At 41.8% G+C, this 25,503-nt stretch overlaps 1 protein-coding gene and 1 non-coding gene across 4 annotated transcripts in view; both read right to left on the reverse strand.

Moving 5' to 3' along the window:
• The window catches only part of WDR7 (WD repeat domain 7), a 383,220-nt gene that overhangs the window by 284,273 nt on the left and 73,444 nt on the right, over nt 1-25,503 (reverse strand). For all 3 annotated transcript variants that reach the window (XM_049782166.1, XM_049782164.1, XM_049782165.1), the window contains exons 13-14: nt 21,996-22,191; nt 16,748-16,962 (exon numbers count right to left, since the gene is read on the reverse strand). In XM_049782166.1, the coding sequence (XP_049638123.1) occupies nt 16,748-16,962; nt 21,996-22,191 (411 nt within the window). The remainder of the gene's footprint in view (nt 1-16,747; nt 16,963-21,995; nt 22,192-25,503) is intronic.
• LOC126021615 (U1 spliceosomal RNA) lies at nt 15,724-15,887 on the reverse strand. The gene has a single exon (XR_007500116.1). It is a non-coding gene; the product is annotated as a U1 spliceosomal RNA (small nuclear RNA).

Raw genomic sequence — 25,503 nt, forward strand, 5'->3', positions numbered from 1 at the left:
TTATTGAAAATAGTAGACTGAACCCAATGGAAATTCTCTCCAGTCCCTCTCTTCCTTAATCTCTTTGCAGTATCTGACATTGATTTTGCTGGCAAGAAGAGAGGAGAGAAGAGCAAAGAGAAGAAAGATATTAAGGGAAAAAAACCTTTAAACAAGCTACACCTCACAGTCCCTACCTGTGAGTCTTCTAAATCTCCTCCTCCTTGTCCACTTTCTCATCTGCTGCCCTGAGAACTGGGTCTCCCTCTGTCTGTGACTCCCTACTTTTCCATGGTTGACCAGACCAGTCTCTGAATGTGTTTCAATGCTGATTCTAAAAGTTTCCTATTGGAGTGTCAGTTTCTCAGACTGAAATGGCCCAACCTCCACCCTCCCACTAAACCCACTGCACTACCAGAAACCCCAATCCATCATCAGTGCACCTCCTCTTCCTTTCTTGCCAAACCACCATTAGTCCCACACTCACATCCCAGCTTTTCTCCTCTTAAAAGTTTCTACTGTTTTGGGGCCGGAGAGATAGCATGGAGGTAAGGCATTTGCCTTGCATGCAGAAGGACGGTGGTTCGAATCCCAGCATCCCAGGTCCCCTGTGCCTGCCAGGGGTGATTTCTGAGCATAGAACCAGGAGTAATCCCTGAGCACGGTCGGGCGTGACCCAAAAACCAAAAAAAAACAAGTTTCTACTGTTTCATGCCACCCCCATCTCACCACCTTAGTGCCCCTCCATGGGCCCAGGCTTCTATTTTCTAAAGTATAAATCTAATTATGCCCCCCCCTTCTTAAAAAAAAAAAGAGAAAACAACCTCGCACTATCAGAGATCACTAAGGAAATCAAAAATATACATTTCTTCTTAGGATGAGAAATAATTTGCCACATATACCTATAATTAGAATTCACTATTACAAAAACATCCAAAAGCAAGTGAAATGTACCAGAATCGATGAAGAATCTATGTAAAGGTTTCTTTAAAATCAGTGAGAAAAGTAGTAAAGCCCATGTAAAAGTGAGAATTATTGTAGAGGCAGGAACAATTCACAGCAAAAGACAGAAACATATATAGAAGCATGTTCAGACTATTTGTCAAGGGAATAACAATTAAAAATGACCACAAATGGGGCCAGAATGGTGGCGCAAGCCATAGGCATTTGCCTTGCCCGTGCTAGCCTAGGACGGATCACGGTTCGATCCCCCAGTGTTCCATATGGTCCCCCAAGCCAGGAGCAATTTCTGAGCACATAGCCAGGAGTAACCCCTGAGCATCACCAGGTGTGCCCCTCCCCCAAAAAAAAAGAAAGAAAGAAAAAAAGACCACAAATGTCATTTATAAAATCAGCCAACAGTAAACATTTTAAACATTGAAAAACTTAGTCAGGAGGAGAATTCAAGTCAAACTCACACAATGAAGGCTGAAATTTAGCCAGCAGACTCCTTTGGAAGTGGAATTTGGCAAAAAAAAAAAAAAAAAAAGTGAGCCCTTTAGATCATTTAATTCAGTACCTTTATTACTAGAAGCCTATTCTAAACAGTCAGAGAACACAGATAGTCAGTGATACAATATTCATTTTTTAAAACTGGAAATAGATAAAATGGTGTAAACAATTAAGAAACATTGTTAAGGTTTTGCAGGCACTAACTTTCCTTGAAGTGGCAAGAAACATTGGGAAAATATACATGAAATGTCCAGTAATTCTCTTTTGGGAAGGGACGAAAGATTTTCATTTTATTTCTATACCTTCCTTAAAGGGTATATATATGAAACCTCATCGTAGAAAATCAGCTATAGAATAGGACGCAGAATTCTCAGCCCAGTATCTGTGGTCCTTGCTTCTCACTGTGAAACAAACCTCTCTGCTCAGTTGTTCCCCTACTGCACCACCCATCTTCCCGTTTACCTTGTTCAAAATTCCTCTGCTCTACAGCAATCCTGCCTCTTCCATCTGATCCTAATTCTGCTCCCTTATCCATTTTTTTCTTTTACTGTTTTAAGAGAAAATCTACAAATTCAGCTCCCATAACATGGTGCATCTCCTCTACATTGCAAACCCCGATGTTTTGGCTCTGTTTAGTCTATGTTAGTGTGACCAGTCCCTTCAAGGCACTGCACTTTACTGCTCTTTCTGGTACTAAATATCTCTGACTCAGTCATCTAGGCCCACCAGGAGTGATTTCTGAGTAAAGCAGAGCCAGGAGTAACCCCTTAGCATTGTTGGGTGTACCCCAACCAAAAGAAAAGCTAAACTAAAAATGAACCTTATAAAAGCCAATAAGGGGAGCTGGATACAGTGGTACAGCAAATAGGGTGGATACATAGGTTATCTGGTATATATCTATCTATATATACTGGATACAATGAATATCTGTTTTTTATTTTGTTCTTTGTTTTTAGGCCTCACCCAGTGGCACGCAGGGTTACTCCTGGCTCTGTACTCAGAAATTGAACTTGGCTCATGGTGGGGTGGGAACTATATAGGATGCTGAGGATCAATCCCGGGTCCATCCTGGGTTTGCTGCATGCAAGGCGAATGCCCTACCACCGGATACACTAGATAGCTGGTATATTCTGGTACAGTGGATACATTGACCAACTCTTGTTCAATCCCTTATAATCCCAGAAGGTCCCTGGACCATAACTAGAAGTGATCCCTGAGCTCAAAGCCAAAGCCAGGAATGAGCCTTGAAGATAATTGGGTGTTACCTGCCCCCTGCCCACTAAAAAAAAAAAAAAAAAAAAAAAAAAAAAGAGGCCAATAGGGAAAGCTTAATCCTAAGGCACATACCAATAAAAAGATCTCAAATTTGCTAGTAACACTCAATGATAAATGCAAAAGACACACATGCAATTATTCCAAAGGCTATGAAGGGCCGGAGGGAGAGAGTAGGCAAAGGCTTTATCTTGCTTGATGCCAGCCCAGGTTCCATCCCTGGCAACCTGTGCACTGCCAGGAGAGATCCCTAGCAGTCCCAAAACCAATTAAAAGGCTATTAATATAGATAGATTTGACATTTTCACTGTAAATCAAAAATGTATTATATTGCACTATTTCTGTACCTGGAAAAATATAGGTTTAGCAAAACCAACCTATATACTTAATAACCTAACTTTAAATATTAAATATTAGAGGCTGAAGAGAGTTTAGTAGGCAGGGAACTTGCCTTGCATGTAGCATGTGGAAGATCCTTGGGGCCAGAGTAGTAGCACTGCGGTGAAGTGTTTGCCTTGCATGGGGCTGACCCAGGACAAATTTGGGTTCAATCCCTGGCATCCCATATGGTCAGTCCCCCAAGCTAAGAATGATATCTGAACACAGAGCTAGGAGTAACCCCTGAACATTGTCAAGTTTGGCCCAAAAACCAAAACAAAACAAAACAAAACAAAACAAAAAAACCATGTGGAAGACCCAGGTTCAATCCTGAGCACCACATAAAGTCCCCAAGCACTGCCAGAAGTGAACCCTGAACACAGAGTCAAACATAATGAGTCCTGAGCATCACTGGGAGTGATGCAAAAAAAAAAAATAGCAAAATTTGAGAAATGAGTGTCTGAGACAGAGCTCAAAAGACCATGTGCACTACCCTCACTTTTACACCACTCACTTTAATGGCCCCAATTCACTCGCTGAATCATGTGGTCCCTAGAGTACAGCGGGGAGTGACTACTGATCAGAGTTAGGCACCACCACCTGTGGACCCAGAAAGCAACAAAAATGCAGCAATTGAGGGAAATTATTGAATTGCTTTCTCATCAATTATAGCAAGCCTTCAGCAATTACACTGAGTAGCTACTAAAATTGTCTCAAGTGAAAATTCAAGAAAACGAGTCCTTATTCCAACATGAGCCTTTCTCAGCACATGCTTTCAAGAGACATACATCCACAGTGATAACCAAAAAATAACAAAACAAACAACCACCACCAACAACAAAAACCCAACACAACAATCTGCAAAGAAAACATGTTCACTGATACATCCATGTTGTCAATTTCATTGCCACCACATACTGGAATATATGCTAGGCTAAATCTTACTCCTGCTCATAGATCTTTCCCCTAAAACCAATGATAAAATGACATTAAGTATAGTTCATTATATCCTATGACATAAAAATATTAAATGCTGGCAATATCCTCACTTTCATACCACTCACTTCAATGTCCTTGATTTAAGGGCTTATTAATTTATTAAAGTTTTCATTTTTACTGTCACAGATTTTGAGGCTACTTTTATAGTTACTAGTAAAATAATTTATTTTTCCTGAAAGAGCACTAAATCCAATATAGAACTATAAAATCACATAACTCAGATTTTAACCTAATCATAGAGTCAATTTATGCCAACGAGCATTCAACATAAACTGACTTTAACACCAAAGTATAAAAATAGAAGACTTTAGTTGTTTTATTAAAATGTGAGTCTGCTCAGAAACAAGAGCTGGCGGCTAAGACTAGAAGATGCCATATCTCCCACACAGAGACAGACACATTTCCAAACCATCAAAACTAAACCTAAATTTCAATATAAAGAAGAAGACTCTTTGGTAAGCAATATATTTGACAAAATATTTATGTAAATACTGTATTTATAATACAAACTCTAAAAGTGTGCTGTAAAGAACTGAGTATTCTTAACTAAGAATATATTGCTGAAAAAAAGAAATTAAGCATAAACTCTATTCTTGGATATTTTAGATAGAATCTCTTACTGAACAGAAATCTTGGTGTGGTTTTGTTTTTTTATGGGACCACACCCAAAGGTGTTCAGCGCTTCTACTGCACTCAGGGATCATTCCTGGTAGTGCTCTACAACCATATGTCATGCTGGGGATCGAACCTGGGTCGGTCACATGCAATGCCCTGCTGCTATCCTATCACTTTTACCCCAAATACAGATCTTTTAAAATAATTTCTGAAAATATGACCCCATTAAATGCAAAAGGCTCAATGAATAAAAGTAAAATTGGTGTCTTAATGTCCTTTGTAGATAGTCCAAAATTAGCTACGGAGAAAATTTCAGTGCTTACTATAAAAAAGAATTTTAATGCTAATGATGTTAAGTATTAGAAATAGAAGGAAAAGGAGTGCAGTGCAGGAGGGCAAAGGGTGAAGAACCAACACTGAAGGGCAGGACCAAGGACAAGACCTGAGTGGATGTCTGGTGCCCTCTGCTGGCAGACCGATGTAACTTAACACGGATGGTCTGCAAACCCTGCAAAGAGTTTTCTCAGATTAACATGCTATAAATATACTTGACTTTGGGTAGGACAGGATCTGACGATCAGGCATGAATGACAACACACTTGGTCGAATTGCTATTCCTTCACTTCCTTTTATCTGCTTGATTAGCACGTAAATTATTAATAAGCATAACCCTCCCAAAAGCTTTCACCTACAGAGTGGCTATATTTCACAGCATGTAAGTAAAATGCAAATTACTCAATAAAGGTAAAATAAGTGTAAGAAAGACATCACAGCATTAAATAGAAACGCCTGTTTTAGGCCTTCATGGAGAAACTATCTTTGAGGGCTTGAGAGAACAGGACCAGGGGCTGGTGAGGTGGCGCTAGAGGTAAGGTGTCTGTCTGCCTTGCAAGCGCTAGCCAAGGAAGGACCGCGGTTTGATCCCCCTGCGTCCCATATGGTCCCCCCAAGCCAGGGGCAATTTCTGAGCACTTAGCCAGGAGTAACCCCTGAGCATCAAATGGGTGTGGCCAAAAAAAAAAAAAGAGAGAGAACAGGACCAGAGGTGTGGGCTCCACTTTATGTCAGACATGGAGAGAGCCCTGGAGCCTGTCTCACTATCTTTCTCTCTGAGCAGCAAAGGGCCCCTCAGGCCTTGTTTCTTCCTCCTATGTTCTCCAGCTGGCTCCCAGGTTTTATACCATGACCCTTCAGTCTTGTGCCATGGAGCCCCCAACTTTATCTGATTTATTTTTACATCAGTGATCCTTGGAATAACCAAGCCCTGCCCAGATCCCCAGCTGAGAAACGCTGGTTTAAATCAGTGAAGAAGGGACCAGAAAAATAGCACAGTGGTAAGGTGTGTGCTGTGCACGCGGCTAACACAGAATGGATCTTGGTTCGATTCCCAGCATCCCTTATGATCCCGAGACTGCCAAGAGTGGTTTCTGAGTGCAGAGCCAGGAATAACCCCCGAGCGCCACCAGGTGTGGCCCAAAAACAAAAAACAAAATAAATAAATAATAAATCAGTGAAGGAAAGAGAAAAAAAATAGCTACATGCAAGACAAGTGCTCTCCCTGCTGTGCTCCCTTATGTATATTTATGTATTTACCTGGTTGTTAGTTTATCTAGTTTGGGGACAATCATGGCACTGGATATTTGGGGAATTCAAAAATCTCTGGGCTTAGTCCTGCCCACTGGCCATCTCTCTGCTGCTCAGAGAAAAGGGTCTAATGCTGAATTTTTTGTTTTGTTTTGTTTTGTTTTGGGTCACACCCAGCAGTGTTCAAGGGTTACTCCTGGCTCTACACTCAGAAGTCACTCCTGGTAGGCTCAGGGAAACCATATAGCAGGGGTCTCAAACTCACGGCCCGCGGGCCATTTGCAGCCCTCCGTATAACATTTTATAGCCCTGCCCTAGAGGAATCTTTTTTTGTTTTGTTTTGTTTTAGTTGTTTGAGTCACACCCCCCAATGTTCACAGCTTACTACTGACTTTGCACTCAAGGATCACCTGACTTTGCCTCCTGCGGCCCCCAGGTAAATTGAGTTTGAATACCCTGCATATGGGATGACAGAGAGTGAACCAGGACCTTCCTGTGTTGGCAATGTGCAAGGCAAACGCCCTACCACTATGCTATAGCTCTGGCCCTTAATGCTGGATGTTTTTAATTTTTTTGTTTTGGTTTGGGTTTTTTTTTTGGGGGGGGGAGGTCATGCCCAGCGACTCTTAGGAGTTATTCCTGGCTCTGTGCTCTGAAATCACTCCTGGCAGGCTCGGGACTATGGGATGCGGGGAATCAAACCAGGGTCCGTCCTGTGTTGGCCACATGCCAGGCAAACACCCTACAGCTGTGCTATTGCTCTGGCCCCCTGTATGTTTTTAATTTTAAAGAAATTAAAGAGGTCTAGCAACTTCCCAGGGCTGACCCCACTTATCAGAATGACCCCTGTGTCCTTGGCAGAACCCCTCACTGTACTGTGCCCACAAGGTCATTCCCTCCTCCCTCTGTGGCCCCAGAACACACTGCCACCTCCACCTGTCAGCTACCTCTGTGGGAGACATCCTTGGACAACCCCGCCTCCAGGAAGCATGCCCTGATCATCTCATGCAAGGCCTACCTCCTGTAGCAGTCTGGTTTGTGCTTCTCTCTCACTCACTCCCTATCTGTCTCTGTCTCTCATTAATATTTCCTGAGGATAAATACCATGTCTTAATCATTTTGGCTCTCCAGAGTCTAACACAGTACCTAGTAGTCAATAAATGTTTAAGGACTAGACTGATTCAATTATTTTCTAATAGAGGCCATAAGCATCAAGAAGTTTGAAATCTTTCTTGGTCCTAATAAAGTGTAGATTTCTCAAGCATATTTGAAAAGTACTAACATATGAATCAGTCCAAAATGTGTCTGCTTCAAAGAGAATATTTCCTACCTTCCAGTTCCTCAATAAGGGTCCAAAGTAAAAACACCACAGAGCTGGGGGCAGACCCAGCAAAGGGCAAGGTGTGCTATGATGTGGTGGGGGAAGGTAGAATGAGAAGGCAGAGCTGGGTCTCCCAGCACTGCTCCCCTTAGGTATGGTCTGATTTGTTCCCAGGTTTCCGAGGAAAACTAATAAAATACACGAATCTCACATCCTCAAACAAGACCAAGTCTTCTTGGCTTGAACCTGGATGGATGATATTTCATGGCACAGTCAATTCCATTCTGGAAGCCATTGGCCACCAATGACAATGCCAAATGCAACCCCAAAGGGCCCTGGGATTGGCGAAGTCCCAAGAAAGGGCTATCCCCTGGTTATGTCACCAGTTGAAGGAACTATGCAATGACCAGCCAGGGCATCCAGGTCACATTTACGAATCCAGAGAAAGAGAAGAGAATCAAGAGTCTTGAAATTGCCAAGTAATTCAGTAAACATAAAGGAACAGGTCCTGGGTTGAGAGTTTTAGCCTCGCTCCTTAACTGCAGCTGGATGAAAACGCAAGACTCATTCCCTTCATGCGGGGGAAGAATGACGGAAAATGAGCCTGAATGAGGAACGGTCAAAGCACTGAGCAAAATGAGTCACAGTGGCCGGACACTCAAGGAAGCAGCCACACAGAGTGAATATACACGTGTGCATGCACACACACATATATGTCCGCACATGTACACAAATATATGCACACACGCACATACACTGAACCTCCACAGATCATGGGCACCCACAGCCCACTACCCAGTCATTCAGGAATGTCACGTGAGAAAGAATGTTCTGGAGGTAAGATGAACAGGAAAACTACAAGAACAACAGACAGAAGACAGAAATATGTCAAAGTCACAGTATGCTGTTGTTGGGTAGGTGGATACTTGACACCACCTGGAGAGCAGAAAGGAGGAAACGATGGGGTGAGAGAGAAGAGGAAGGAGGAAGGCTGGGGGTGAGTAACTCAGACTTCACAAGCTGCCTTGTGCTTCACCATGTCTGTGACCATAGTAATTGCAATAATGTATGTCCATAAATTCATCCCACTCCTGTATCTATAAACCTGTACCTAATCAATGATTTTAGATACTTTACTTTTACTCTGATGGTTCAAAACCATATTTGAAATAGGGGCCACACAGTGTTCTGGGGCAAGTGTCCAGCGTTTGCCTTGCACAAGGCCAACACAGTACAGACCCTGCCTGGTTCAATTCCTGGCATCCCATATGGTCCCCAGAAGCCTTCCAGGGGCAATTTCTGAGCAAGGAGCCAGGAGTAACCCCTGAGTGCCACCAGGAGTGACCCAAAAAAAAAACAAAAAACAAATTTTTGCCCTCCCAAAAAAAGTCAAGATGAGATAGCTATTTTAAACAACCGAAAGGATATAGATATATATATATATAGATATATAGATGATATAGATATAGTGATATAGAAAGAACAAAAACTATGAGAAATAAATGAGAAACAAATTTGCTGAATTTAAGGAGGGGGAGTCATAAAAAGAAAACATTATTTTCACAAAGATCTACACTGAAAGCAGCAGCCATTGGAGTGACTGAAGATACCTGGAATGCCCCTGAAAGGAGACTTGGGTGAACAGGACAAAGACACAGTGTCACTGAAGTTATTGGGAGGAGTCTCAACTCTCACAATTGAAGCCGAGAAAGGGAATGGCTGCAGCAGTGGGTGTTTGCTTAAACTACAGATATAAACCAGATAAACTGAAACTATAGATACCAGATGCTTGGTTAAAATCAGTGGAAACAGAAAAGAGTTGTGGAGTTTACTTAGGAAGACAGAGCCACACGAAGATGTGTCTTTCTCTGAGCGTGTGTCTGTGTGTGCGTGCACATGCGTGCGCACACATAGAAGCATCCTCACACCATCCTCTCTTTCCAGAAAGGGGCCTGATGCAAGGCCATCCTCTGAGCCCAGAGCTCCAACAGCGTGCGGCCCCCACAATGGTCCAGAATGGGAATCCTCCGCCAAAGGGAATCACACCTTATTTAGGCATTTGATAAAAGCTGATTCTCCTAGCTAAACAATCCCTCCTCTGTGGCTTCATTAACTTGTTAAGACATGATGCTGCTCTGTTACTTTCAACATAATGGCTTGCAATTCCTAAATGCTGTCACACTGAGTCCAGTTTGCATTCATCACCATTCAGAATTACATTAGTTCCTTGCGACGAAGACTCTAAAACAACTCTTCACAACTTTCATTAACTCCAGGCACACAGCTACCAAGCAGGATTAGATATTCTACAGCTGGGAGCTCATACTCTGGAAACCCCATTCACCTACTTTTGTCTTCTTAAAATTGGATGGTTTAGCTAAGGCTCCTCACTTTCATTTATTTATTAGATAGACAATAATTATGAGTAGTTGATTTAGAGTTTTGGCCCAGGATGGAGAACAGTACAGAGGTTAAGGAGGCACTTGCCTTGCCCTTAGCAGAGCCCAGTTCAATTTCCAGCACCACCAGGAGTGATACATGAGCAAAGAGCCAGAGCAATCACTGCTGGTGAATGCCAGCAAAAAAAAAAAAAAAAAAAAAAAAGTTTTGTGCTAATAACCATTTCGAACAACCAAAGACTGAGTTTATATAATCAAAGTCCTATTTTGTGTTTAAATGGTATTAAAGGCAGATGGGTAGGATCTGAAACAAGTTTAATTGATTCGTCAAAGGTCATCCACATCATGAGATATTTTTTTTCCTAGGGCCAAAATCAGTTCAGAAGTCAAGCCCTGGAATCTTCTACTGAGTATGTATGGGGCTTGTCCCTGTCTGTACTGAACATGCCCTTTTCACAGGGAATCACAAAGTCAATTCAATCAGTATAAAATATTTTCATATAGTGAATTTTACAAGCAAAAAAAAAGAGAGGGAAAAAAAACGTTCTCAGCAGGATACATTTGACTTCAAAATTTCATTCTCCCACTGAGTTACAGAGAATACAAGGCTACTGACCTTTGCAAATAGATCCCATTCGGTTTTTTTTTCCCCCAGCTTTTGACTAATGAGAAAATAGAAAAATATAAGGCCAAAAGTAAATCACCCTGGTTGCTTCTCCATTTCTTTAGCCTTATCCTTTATTTAATGTAAATAAGGTGATTCTGATTGGTACGACAATGCCTGAGATATAAAGGGGTAAGGAGCAGGCCCAAGAAATGCTTTTCGTGGCAGTAAAGGTCTTAAATAAAATAAGCCCATTAGTCCAAGGCAGATCTCCACACCAAAAAGTAGTGTGGGGAGAAAATGTTTCATGAGAAAATGTCTCCAAAAACCAACGATAAAAATGTTTAAAAGATCTTTTTTTTTTTTTTTTTTTGGTTTTTGGGCCACACCCGGAGGTGCTCAGGGGTTACTCCTGGCTATCTGCTCAGAAATAGCTCCTGGCAGGCACGGGGGGACCATATGGGACATCGGGATTCGAACCGGCCACCTAGGTCCTGGGTCAGCTGCTTGCAAGGTAAACGCCTCTGTGCTATCTCTCCGGCCCCATAAAATTTTTAAAAGATCTTCTATATGCCTTCTTCTATATGCTCCGGTTCATCAACTCTCACCCATAAGATCAATGATACCTAAGTGTTTTGTTTTGTTTTTTTGTTTGTTTGTTTTTGGGTCACACCCAGCAGCGCTCAGGGGTTACTCCAGGCTCTATGCTCAAAAATCGCCCCAGGCAGGCACAGGGGACCATATGGAATGCCGGGATTCGAACCACCATCCTTTTGCATGAAAGGTAAATGCCTTACCTCCATGCTATCTCTCTGGCCCCGATACCTAAGTTTTATATATTTAACAAATCTTCCAATTTCAATCCAGGACCTCAAAGCCTATTCCGTAAGTTGTTCATTGCATCCTCCTATCAACCAGGCTTGGGGCTTTGGATGATCTTGTGTGTCTCAAGTCTGTCCCTGGGGGCCGGAGAGATAGCATGAAGGTCAGATGGTTCGAATCTCAGCATCCCAAATTGTCCCCTGAGCCTGCCAGGAGCGATTTCTGAGCATAGAGCCAGGAGTAACCCCTGAGCGTTGCTGGGTATGACTCAAAAAAAGGTCTGTCCCTGGTCGTTTATGAGGCCCTGGCTGTTCTAGAGCCTTCCCCACTTCTGTACTTCCTAATTCTATTCAAGCACCCATTACCTCTTACCATGTTATCACATCCACCTCCTGATTTGTCTCCTCTATCACAGTGTCAAAGTATCCAACATAAATGTTAGACATGGAAATCGGCTTCTCAGATGCACATCTCTGATGAACACTATTCAACATCATACTTCCATCCCATAATACCCTCTGCTTTGTCTTCACGCTGTATCCCTCAAATTTCTCCATTCTATTCCTCCAAACTAACTGCACACAAAAGGCTTGGGGTCGCAGAAATAAAAGAATGAGAAACTAACCTCCTGGCCTCAGGAAGATCAAGATCTAGTGGAGTCCACAGATAGAAAGAGAGAAGTAGCCTAAGCTCAGTTTCAGTTAAAAACAAAACAAAACAAATGCTGGGGCTGGAGAAATAGCATGGAGGTAGGGCTTTTGCCTTACATGCAGAAGGTCGGTGGTTTGAATCCTGAAATCCCATATGGTCCCCCGAGCCTGCCAGGAGTGATATCTGAGTGTAGAGCCAGGAGTAACCCCTGAGCACAGCTGAGTGTGACCCCAAAAAATCAAACAAACAAACAAAAACAACGCTAAGTCAAGACAAGACCAAAGAGCTAACTAGTCATAGTGAGGGACATGTCTGGCTATCAAGTCAAAAACATCAACTGTGAGGGGATGGACACAGGTAAAAGGCTGAAGCAGAAGCCATGAGCACTTTCTGCTACATTTCAGCCAATTCGTGGAATCTTTATTGCACAGTAGTACAGATGACATGGAGGAAAACACAGATTAATAAATCATGATCCCTGCCTACACGAAGCCTGGACTTCTGTAGGGAAAATTAGATAAATATATAAGTGATCATAATAAAAGAAAAATAAGATTTGTCTCTTAAGAGAAATATACATTCAAACACACACAACTTGCAAATACCTAACGCAAAAAAATAAATTAAAAGACAATCCTATTTAATTTTGTCTTGATTTTTTCAGAAAAAAAAACTAAGAACATGTGGCATTAAATTCACCCTTTGTCTACAAAGCTGTATATGCTGGGCATAATTAACATAATTGGTAAAATAAAATATCTGCTACTTCCAAATAACCCAATGATTGCATCTATTCTAACAAGGAGAAAGCAAGACACTTTTTATAGCTTCTCCCACTGAAATTTTTTACTCCAGTGAAGAACTGGGGGAGGGGGATAAATTGAATTTCCTATAATAAGTTCTATACCACTAAAAAACCCTTAGTTACATCTGGGGTAGTCCATGGTTTTAAATCTTTGGGTCGGTTTTATTTTCCTTGGTTAGAAAGCAGCTCTTTAAATATTCCCCACAGAAGGAGCCTCAAATTCAACATAAGATAGGGAGAGAAATCCCTAATGGTCCAGCCAACATACATTTTTCATAAAGTGATTATCCTCCTGCAGTCTCAGCTTCCTAAGCTTGCCCCCCCCCCATTCTATAATTGTTTTTCTTGTAGGCCAAGCAACAATTACCACTGCTACAAGACTGGGCAGGTTCACGAGCAATATATTTTATAATACATAAGTGGAGTGTCTCTGATATCTGGTGCTTCCATCACTAATTGCACTATAAAATGCACTATTAAAACAGGGACAAACAAGATAGTAAAAATCACATAATGGACCGCGACCACTCACAGAAGCCATCTGTACATGTTACTGTAACACTTATTTTTCTTTAATTTTCCAGTTATGTCATTATTTTGCCAAAAGTCTACCCACATGGGGAAATTCCAACAAGAAAAAGAATGTACTGGAGATGATATGCACTTCACACACACTAAAGTCAGTCAAAAATAAAATAAGGGGCCAGAGTGATAGAGAGCACAGCGGGAAAGGCGTTTGTCTCGCACACAGCCTACCCAGATTCGATCCCCAGTGTCCCATAGGGACCCACAAGTTCACCAGAAGTGATTCCTGCACACAGCCAGGAGTAAGCCCTGAGCACTGCCGGGTATGGCCAAAATGCACAATGACAACAAATCATGCCAGGTACATTAAAATTATGCAGTGGACACTGCATTCCTAAGGACTTCTACAGAAAGAACAAACAGACATTGCAAAGGCAGTGATGCTGTGAAATTAAGTCAGACTTTAAAGCACAGAAGCCTGGTGCCAAAGTGATAGTACAGTGATATGGCGTTTGTCTTACATGCTGCCGACCCGGGATGAACCGGGTTCAATCCCTGATATCCCATATCCCTGAGCCTGCCAGGAGCCATTTCTGAGCACAGAGCCAGGAGTAACTCCTGAGCACTACCAGGTATGGCCCAAAAGCCAATAAACAAACAAACAAACAAATAATACAGCACAGAAGCCTGGAATAAAAGATTTCTTGGTTCCAGTCTGAAATGTACAATGCAGCAGATGCCAAAGGACATCTGCAGATTAGAGAAAAACAGAAGGATGAAGTAACACAGCCAATTAGAGGCAGGCTGAATGAATGCTTGCTAGTCAGGGCCAGATTTTCAAGTTTGTAGAGGAGGTTTGGGACCTCTTGATTCATTCACCCATCTAGCAATGAAGCAACACTCAGAAGAAGCCTAACAAATACTTAAATGAACCAGGAATGTGAAGTAGAGACACAGCTGAACTACAGAAATTGTCCCCAAATTTGCTCTGATATGTTAGCACAGATGCCAAATACCAGAAACCGTAGAGTGGTTAGTGTCCCTACAAATGAAAGACAAGCAGCAGCTGATCTGGCACAGTTGGCTGTGGGCAAGGAGGCTCTACTGTAGAGAGAAGTGGCTGCGATACCGATTAAAACCTTTCTAAAAATTGAATCACTGTAAAAATATGGAATTAAAAGTTATTCAGTCATACAATGTTCCAGTGTCGGTAAGGAAAGTGAGACGGAGCTTGTGCCTCAGAAAAATGCCAGCTCCATGCAATTCCAATCAAGCTGTTCTCAAATACTCTCCTCAAAGTGCATGTGAACCAACCTTACTCAAGCCAGAACCTACACTTATTTTACTTTACTTTTTGTTTTAGGGTGATTTGGGGAGGCACATGTAATGGGTCAGGGCTTAACCTGGCTCTGTGATCAAGATTCACTCAGGAGTGAACAGATGGGGTGCTGGGGACTGAACCCAGGCCAGCTGTGTGCAGCAAGTACCTCACCCTCTGTGCCATCTCTCCAGTCCCTTAGTTTTTTATTTTGGAGCCAAACCTAGTGGTACTCAGGGGCAACTCCAGTGGGAGTAGGTGACCAAACCTGGGGTTTCCACATGAACTGCGTGTGCTCCAGACCTTTGAACCATCTCCACAAACCAGCCTCTGCCTTGACAATGAATGAAAACCTGTGGCTAGAAACACCTTCATAGAACCTAAGTTAATTCCTCCTTTCCTATAGGTTCTAGAATCAGAGGTCTCAAACTCAATTTACCTGGGGGCCGCAGGAGCAAAGTCGGGGTGATACTTGAGTGCAAAGTCAGTAGTAAGCCTTGAACATTGGGAGGTGTGACCCAAACAACTAAAAAAAAAACAAAACAAAAAAAGATTCCTCTAGGGTAGGGCCACAAAATGTTGTACAAAGGGCCATCTGTGGCCCGCGGGCCACAAGTTTGAGACCCCTGTATAGTGCTAAAGGTTTTAAAAGAGATTCCCTGAATTCTGTCAAGAGAATTGAGAAGAAAGATGATTTATAAAATGTCTGCAAGGTTAGGATAGAGAAGGACCACTATGATAAACGAGCACTCAGGACTGGGAGTTGAAATACTTTAGAACAGAATTGCAAACTATGGTGCCTAATAGGAAAAAGAAGAGGGGAGAGAGGCAAAAAAAGAAAAGAGAGAGAGACAGAGAAGCAGAGAAAAAAAGGTGTGTGTCATAGAGAGTCCAGGATGGGGACAGATGGGAGGGAAGCTGGGAAAACTAGTAACGAGAAATGAACACTGGTGAAGCATAGATGTTGTAACACTATACAACTGAACAACTTTTTTTTTTCAGGGGAGAGAGCGAACGCAGTCCCCCACTACCACAAATTATGCAGTCGAGTTTCCCACATTTGGGGAAATCGCAGCGGTCAGCACATCCGGAGTGCAATGGATAAGCCTCACCCTGGGAAAACCACCTTCATGATCATGGTATCTCCCCTGCCAGATAGGTATATGACTGAACAACTTTTATTGTTTGTTTGTTTGGCTGGGTTTTTTTTGGGGGGGTCACACCCAGCAGCGCTCAGGGGTTACTCCTGGCTCTGCATTCAGAAATAGACTCTGGCAGGCACAGGGGACCATATGGAATAGCGGAATTCAAACCACAGTCCTTCTGCATGCAAGTCAAATGCCCTACCTTCATGCTATCTCTCCAGCCCCCTGAACAACTTTTTAACTCTGTGTCTCACAGTGATTCAATTAAAAAAAATTTAATAAAATAAAATGTTTGCAGAATTTCAGAAATAATAAGTCTCTACATTTACTAGGAGTTATTTTAAAATACTTTCAATTTACATAGTGTGGGGTTTGTCTCCAAATGGCAACATTTTAAAATATTCTAAAACTAGATGGAATTCACATAACTGAAAACTTGAAGCTGTCCATGCAGGCTGGCAACTCACCATTTGGTGGGGGGTAGGTTGGGGTGGGAGGATGGGGTTTGATGGGTCCCGCTTCCAAGGTACAAAACTAGACCTATAACTTAGGTAACTCTGGGCTCAAGAGCTAGTACTCATAGCATACTACTTGAATGTAGTAGACTCCAATTCACTCCCTTGCACTATATATGGTCCCCTGAGCACTGCCACAAGTGATTCAAAATGCAGAGCCAGGAAGAGAACCAAGTATAGCCAGGCCTTGCCTACAAACAAACAAAAGTCATAGGAGAGTGGCAAACCAGTATCACCCTTTGAAACACAAAAACAGCTTCTTTTTGCTCTGGTCTCATCTTTCCAGAAGTGTTTCCCTAAAATATTAATAGGATAAGTTCAGCAGAGACAACATGCATAGTCCTACATACATACAACACTTGCCTTGTCGGATGCTTCCGAAGCCAAAAGATTGGTCGCGAGGGTTTGCAGCTTCTGATGCGCCATGTTCTTTAGGGCAGCAAGGCTCCTCCGGGTCATGGCCTGCTTGAGGTTGACTGCAGGGTGACTGAGTGAGTCCACCGAGGCAGGAATGGCTTCATCACAGGCATTCAGGATCTCCACCGCTGTGATTCCCATCACGCAGCGGTCCAGGGCACCTGAAAGATATGGCAGTGCCCAGAGGTCACACTCCCCTACAACATCTTCCCTTGTTCCTCAATTTCCCAAATTAAAGGTGTGAACCCTAGCAAGGTGGAAGTATGCATTGTCAGGGCCACCCGAGAAGCATTTTCTATACCTCTTCCTCTAATGCTCCTCCTCCAGGGAGCAGGGGCTCAACCTGCTCTCTCCTCTAAGGCCACAAGCTGCAGAGAAAATCGAGACCAGATATTTCAACTCCTCCTTGGGACTTGGCCACTTGCTTTGCACCTCCCCATTCCTGACTGCCCCACACCACAACTCTCAACGGCCCTGACTAGGACCTCGCCTTACTCCGAGCAGCACAGCCATCACAAGCTGAAGGAAACAGAACAAATACTCAAGGTTTGCCATCCTTCTCACTCTTCCCCACTTGAGCAACCTAGTCACTGTCATTCCTCTTGGGCAAGAGAAGGGGAGAGTAGGTGAACTTCAACTCTGAAAGAACAAGGATGCTGCTGCTGCTGCTGCTCCTTCTCCTCCTCCTCCCCTCCTTCTCCCCCCACCATCCTCCACTGCGTGAAATAACTTCTGCCTCAACTTGCACCTTTCCAGGCTGCACCTCAGTGCTGCCTATGTCTACACTAAGAGCACCTTGCTCAGAGCAGACAGCCCTCAGGCACAGGGTTCTCTGGGAGTAAGGAGGGTATCGTTCAGACACTACAAGGATGGTTCGCACTGTGGCTACACACTGGCCGATCCCCAAGAGGCATTCGGAAGGGGAGGAGTAGGGTTTGAAAATAACGTATCATTCATGTGTTGGCCCCATTAATTAATATGTTTAACTCTTGGCCTCTTCATTTTCATGAATAAGTCGGGATGAGTTCAAATTTAATATAATTTCATTTTATTATTTTATAAAAATGATTATTCATTAATTCATGAATATAATCTATTTCCAAAAGCCAAATGAGAAGGAAATTTTCATGTTGTATAATAAGAATATATGTGTGTGTATGTGTGTAGCATAATGGAATTCGAAGATTCAAGAAAGTTTGAAAATTATCCCAAACCATTCTTCCACTTATTGTGACCTATACCAACATGTCCTATGCTTGCCCACAAGTGTTGGTTAGATTAGAATTGTCTCACCAAAAGCTGAAATGCCAGCATAATCCCAATTCCAAGCATCTGCCTCAGACATCACTCCTCTCTGATTCCTCCTTCACAACTGCACTGACAGTTGCAGAATGCACTGCCCTTTCCCCTCTCTCACGCATCCCATCACCTCCTGCATCTTCCAACTACACACCCAAAAATGCCCATCCTCAGTCTCGACTTTTCCTACTCTAACCTTCTTATGGTGGCCCAGCTGAAAGCAACTCTCTTCTGCACATGTTTGACACAGATGGCCAGAGGTGATACGTGGGCTGATGTACACACAAAATGGTCCTGATCGCTGATCCCAAGTGGGCCTTGAAGAGAGGCCATATAGCTAGATTCTTGGAATTCCTCACTCTACATTCAATTATTCCAGATCCCTATTCTCTCTTTCAATGACCAATATTACATTTCCTGTTCCCGGCTGAGGCACGTTCATATTGTTTTCCCAAAAGGCTGGGAAAATAAAAAAAGGATGAGATGGGAAAAATAGCACAGTAGTAGGGTGTTTGCCTTGATTGGCCAGTGGTTCTAATACCAGCATTCCATATGGTCTCCCAAGCCTGCCTGGAGAAATTTCTGAGCACAGAGTCAGGAATAACCCAAGCACCATCAGCGACGTGAGGTGTGACCAAAAAAAGGCTGGTACATTCCCACCAGCAGTGAATGAGAGTCCCTTTCTCCCCACATCCACACCAGCACTGCTTGTTTTTATTCTTTGTAATGTGTGTTGCACTCTCTGTGGTGTGAGATGGTATCTTGTTTTTGATTTGCATCTCCCTGATGATTAATGATGTGGAGCATGTTTTCATGTGCCTTATGACCATTTGTATTTCTTTTTTGAGGAAGTTCTGTTCATCTATTCTTTCCATTTTGGGATGAGGTTTTTATTTTTTCTTGCTAAACTCTACCAGTCCCTTATATATCTTATATATTAACTAACCCCTTATCAGATGGGTTTTAGGTAGATAGTTTCTCCCATTCCATGGGCAGTCATAAAGACAATTTAAAGCACTTTTAGGGGCCGGGCGGTGGCGCTGGAGGTAAGGTGCCTGCCTTACCTGCGCTAGCCTAAGGAGACGGACCGCGGTTCGATCCCCCGGCGTCCCATATGGTCCCCCAAGCCAGGAGCGACTTCTGAGCGCATAGCCAGGAGTAACCCCTGAGCGTTACCGGGTGTGGCCCAAAAACCAAAAAAAAAAAAAAAAAAAAAGCACTTTTAAAATATCTTATCTTAATGATAAATTATCAGTTGATATATAATAGTACGATTAACTTGTCTAGGAATTTAAAAAATAAATTATAAACTTATTTTCAGTATGAATTATCCTTGGACTATATATATATATATATAAAAAATCTTTGAAAGGATAATTTATACTAAATTTTTTTTTTTTTGGTTTTTGGGTCACACCCGGCAGCGCTCAGGGGTTATTCCTGGCTCTATACTCAGAAATCACTCCTGACAGTCATGGGGGAATCATATTGGATGCCAGGATTTGAATCACCATCCTGCATGCAAGGCAAACACCCTACCTCCATGCTATCTCTCCAGCCCCTATACTGAATTTTTTGAGATATTTAAGTGCTTATTTCTGATGCTTTCTTTGTGGTTTTTGAACCCTACATTGTAGTGTTCAGGGGCTGTTCCTGGCTCGTGCTCAAGGCTCATTACTCCTTGGGCCACCATGTGGTACTTGGGTCAAATGTGGATCTTTTGGGGCCGGAATGGTGGCGCAGTTGGTAAGGCATCTGCTTTGCACACGCTAGCCGAGGACAGATCGTGGTTCAATCCCCCAGCGACCCATATGTCCCCCAGGCCAGGAATGATTCCTGAGCACATAGCCAGGAGTAACCCCTGAGCACCACTGGGTATGGCAGAAAAAAACAAAAAAGAAATGTCGGTCTCTTGCACACCTGCAATGTATCCTTTGCTCCAGCCCACTTTGCTCTCTTTGGTTCTTCAAATATTTTAAATACTTTATTTCTGTTTGGGGGCCACACAGGAGGAGCTCACTATTCTAGGGGTGTCCCTGTGGAACACCTTTGTTTATCTCTCTGGCCCTAAACACGTCTATTCCGGGTGCTGAGATTCTTTACTGATAATTATGTTTTCAGGACAAAGATACATTTTTTTCAATTTCCCTAGAAGGCAGTTACAGATAGCTCCTGGTTTTCAATGCACTTGAGGAAATTATTCGTATAGCCAATCTAGTATAATTTTCCCATGTTATATTATACACAGTACGCAATATTAAAATTTTCAGGATCCTCACCTCTAGAAGGCTTTGACCTTCTTAAATCAGACTAAAGCTAGGAAAGCAGAATTTGCCTGGGATTTTAACCACAATAGGAAGTAGACATCCTTCTTTCCTCTTTGCTATTCCAGCCCTAGCAAGTAATATTGGGGCCCTGGGGAGCCAGTAAGGCACACCCGGAAGATATTGACATTATTTATTTATTTATTAAATTTATTTATTTATTAAATAAATAAAAAATGAAGCTAAATAAATCAGATTTAGATTAGGCTGGATGTGTGAAACAAACTGAGGAGTTTTTTTCCCCCTGCTTCTTAATAGTTTTGGGTTATGATTTTATTTTGGTAAAATGAAGCCTTATTATTTCTGTTGCTTCTAGTTAATACATCTACATATCACAGTTAAAAACATAGACTATAAACTTAAAAATTGGTAAAGTCTGTTGCTACTTATCAAAACTGAATTAATTAACTAACTAATTTTCTTCCACTAGCTCGTAGTCTTGCAGACTGATTTAAAGAAACACTTTTAAACAAAAGTGAAAAAATTTAAGTAAAAATATATGTTGAACAAGGGATGTGCAAAAGGTTTTAATCACTGATGTGATTACTTACAATATTAAAAGTAGAAGTGTAAATAACTTCTAGAAATGTAATAAATATTTTCCATTATTTTTAAAATATGTCAGAGGACAGTAGATTCTGAGTGGATTAACTAGAAAAGTATGTCATTGCTGGTATGCTGAAGCAAAGATATACCAATTCTGTATCATGTGCCATATATAAAATTTCAAAAACTTTAACTGCTCTCTCTAGAATTTAAAACTTTCATTTCAATCACTGCCTTCAATTAACTTCCCCTACTGCTTTTATCCTGCTCAGATAAGAGAGATATGAGATTACTATGAATGAGGGTAGAAAGTCTGTCTCAAAGACAGGCGGGGGTGAGTGGGGAGGGAGAGATTTAGGGCATTGGTGATGGGAATGTTGCACTGGTGAAGGTGGGTGTTCTTTATATGACTGAAACCCAACTACAATCATGTTTGTAATCAAGGTGTTTAAATAAAGATATTAAAAAAAGGTATTTCTAGCTGTTTTCTACTTTCTTAAGTCTGAGACCAAAAAAATGTTTTTCTTCCTACATCTTACCTCATGGATTATACAGAAATGACATATTTTTGTCTGATGGCTGTATATCTGCTCTAGTCTGCATATTGTCTTCTTCAACCATACTCCTTTAAAGATGGGTCAACTTATACATTTGGCATTGTGCAAAATCTAAGAGGATACTTAGGTGAAACCAAGTTCTTTTTTTTGGCTTGGTTGGTTGATTTTGGAACCACAACCCGGCAGTGTTCTAGAACTTACTCATGACTCTGTGCTCAAGGATCACTCCTGGTGGATTTCAGGGGACCAACTGGGAAGTCTGGAATGGAAGCCAGTAGGCTGTGTGCAAGGCAAGCACATTACCTGCTAAACTCTTGCCCTCAAGCCCTTGAGAACATTTCATAAAAATAAGCAATGATCAGGAATTAAAGCAGCAACCATCTTCCCTCTGAAAAATTTTTTCCTGATAAGAGTTGATATTTGAATTTTAGGAAATCCAACAAACTAATGTCATGTCTATGTTCTTACCAGTGTCCATCTGCCAGACATACACAGAGCCATCCGAGCACCCCACAACCAGGTAATCATCAGAGGGCCTCCACTTAATTACTTGAATGGGGAAAAGGTGGCGAGAAGCCAGCATGATGCACTTTTTCTCACGTAAACTCAGAAGTCCAACTGAGTGGTCACTGGCCACAGAACACACACAGTGTTGCACTCTGGCCTGGAAAGGAAAACAAACCTTAGGTAAGTGTGAATCCTATTAGAAATAAAACACATCCTCACATTGCTTAGATCCAATCTAGATATTCACAATTGCTAAAAGCCCTACCACCCAGGGAAGCCATATTGAAACTGCCCAATTCATTCATCTCAATATTTGGGTTTATTGTTTTTTTTGGGGGGGAGGGGTGTTGGGCCACACTCAGCAACAATCAGGGGTTACTCCTGGCTCTGCATTAAGAAATCACCCCTGGCAGGCTTGGAGACGATATGAGATGCTGGGGATTGAATCCAGGCCCATCCCAGGTCAGCAGCCTGCAAGGAATATGCCCTGTGTGCTATTTCTCCGGCCCCATGGTGTGTGTGTGGGTGTGTGTGTGTGTGCGCGCGCGCGTGGGTATGGGGTGTGTGTGTGTGTGTGTGTGTGTGTGTGTGTGTGTGTGTGTGTGTTTAAGTCTAAGTGAACCCTTGAAAAAAATGGAAAAGATAATTTAGAAATCTGCTTTTTGAAGCTGAAGCTGACCTTACTCAAATGATGACTAGCTATGGACAGGCCAGGCTGGGGGAAAATTGACTTGCAATTATGTGTTTTTTCCACAGGACCAACTTCCTTTTGTTGGAGCCTAGAGCTTCCCAGTGCAGGGCAGCCTTCTGTAGGGACTGTCACTTAGACCCTTGCTCTTTGCTGCTCATTGCTCAAAGACAATACCCTCCTGGTCCCCCAGCCACAATCATTTCTTAAGCACCATAGAGAGTACATATTATGTGGAGATGTGCTTCACAGCATCTGTCTATAATGTCAGCAGGGGCTCCACCTCAACCCATACACAATAGCCAATTAAATATCCAGCTACGTTGTTTTCTCCTCGTTTCTATGTGGGCCCTTCGATTCCTTTTGAGAGCAAGATGGAAGATGAATAATCAAACAAAGACAGCAAAGATTTTTCACAAGAACACAGAACTTAATCCATAACCTGGGAAATGTAAAATTACACCCCTTAGATTTTTGTGACCATTGACCCACGATTTGGAATTTTTAGTGCATTAGAATAAAAACTCAGCTCCTACTGAAGGGAAACAGTAGTATGAAACTCACTACTGTGGCTGTTTATCAAGAAGGTGGCCTTCTGGAATCAACAAAGGAAATACATATATATGTGTATACACCCATAGAAATATAATTCTTTCTATAGGATCCAGAGGAGAAATCTCTCAACCCTTACAGTTTCACTTCCAAGAGCAGAATGGCTCACTGCTCTTGGCGGTGACTCGCTGGTGGGTATTTCTAGTAACTGGAAACATTGATAGGCCACAGGAGAAAAAGAAGATGGGGCCAAGTGAGAATGGAAGGTACAAGTAGCTGATTCTACCCACAGGACTTCCAAGAATCTCTAACACACCAATGTGAATATAATTACCACTAAAGGAGCCCATAAGGTCATGCATACATCTATGAGTTTCTCTGATTGTGGCAATCTCCTACATTCCTTTTTGAGTAACACATTGATCTTGGGCAGAGACTTCTGAATATGGGCTCTGTAGTCTCATCTACCCCCCTTCTCTCAACTTCTCCACCAATTTATTCTTACCAAAAGTGTGATTCTGTAAGCAATCTAAATCAAAGTGTGAATGAAATTAAGTATTAATAAAACAAAAACCACAGAAATAACCATTTACTTTCTTTTTAATTAAGGCATTTTAATCTTTTATTGTGTTGACTTTATTTAGATACTGTTTCATAACCAGCATTGTTATTTTAAAGGTTAAGAAAACTAAGTTCAGGGCCTGGAGAGATAGCATGGAGGTAAGGCATTTGCCTTTCATGCAGAAGGTCGATGGTTACAATCCCGGCATCCCATATGCCTGTGCCTTCCAGGGACAATTTCTGAGCATAGAGCCAGGAGTAACCCCTGAGCACTGCCGGGTGTGACCCGAAAACCAAAGAAAAGAAAAAAAGAAGAAGGAAAGAAAGAAAGAAAACTAAGTTCAGTATAAACTATATTGTTTATACCATTATATTTGTTTCAGATATAATCTATAAAACTACACAGTCATGGGGCCAGAGCAGTGGCTCAAGTGGTAAGCCGTCTGTAGCCTAGGATGGACTGCAGTTCAATCCTCCAGCATAAAGAAGAAAAATGAAGAGCTCTGCTTCAAATCATCACTACTCTTTAGAGACAATAAAGACCATGCAAAGTGAATATCAAATATTAGCATCTGCTTTTAAAATTATGAGAAGTAATTTTCTGAAATAAAAAAAAAGACCTATCATTCCCATGAACTCTTAATTTCCTAGCCTTTTATCTCCAAGCTCTTCTAATGCATGTAACACACGAAGAACATGAAGAACAGTTGTTTCCCTTGCTCCTATGTGGCAGCAATGATGAATATATTGGAAAATAATGGATCCCACCCTTTAAAAAAGGTCTGATCCAAAACAAAAATAATATACCTGCCCTGAAAAGGGAGACAAGCACACTAAGAGTTAACTCTAGCCTTACTGTACAGTCTGGAAATAACCAAAATAATCAAGACTGAAAACAAACAAACAAAAATCAATATTACTAAGTCCAAGAAAGCATAGTTATTAGAGGTACTTAACTCAGAAGAAAAGATGGTTCTCTGCTTTTTAGATATGGATTAAAATAAATCTAATTTTTCTTCTTTCAAGAAAATGCTAGTCCAAACTGTGTGAAGATATCTGGCTGAGTGGAAATGACCCAATACAACAAAACCTCATTAATTTTGATTCTGCTAATTAATTCTGAGTTGATGGCTACCTTTGCAGGCTGTGTGAAAACAAATTAATGGTAAAAACAAAGCAAATGTCTAGCCTATTTAAACTCAAAAGGAAAATAAAGACTGCTCTCAAGCACCACTTTGGTATTAATTTTAATTCAAACAATGAACAGAGTAATGATAAATAATTCTCAGCTATCTAGTAAGTGAAAGCACTTAAAAGATTTGCTAACATACAATTAACTAGCTTTCTTCTTATCTGTCCTCAAAATGGTTAAAAAGAAGTACTTTTTATGAATATTTTTAAACTCCCATTTCTCCTTGACTCGGATTCAGCTTCCTGTCAAATGAGCTGAATTAACACAATTCCTTTATCCTTAAATTCCAGAGGGCTCAGTTATGGAGCACTGTGTTCAGCTACACTGACTGATTCTGTAGTTTAGTTCATTCCAAGCCACTTCACCTCTTTCCATTGCAACCTGGAAAAATCACCTCAGTGCAACTGAACCAGACAGAGGGTGATGTGATCAGACAATGTTGAAGAGACACATAGACACTGGAATAAGAGTAACAC

Source organism: Suncus etruscus, chromosome 10, assembly GCF_024139225.1.
Source record: "Suncus etruscus isolate mSunEtr1 chromosome 10, mSunEtr1.pri.cur, whole genome shotgun sequence".
Lineage (NCBI taxonomy): Eukaryota > Metazoa > Chordata > Mammalia > Eulipotyphla > Soricidae > Suncus > Suncus etruscus.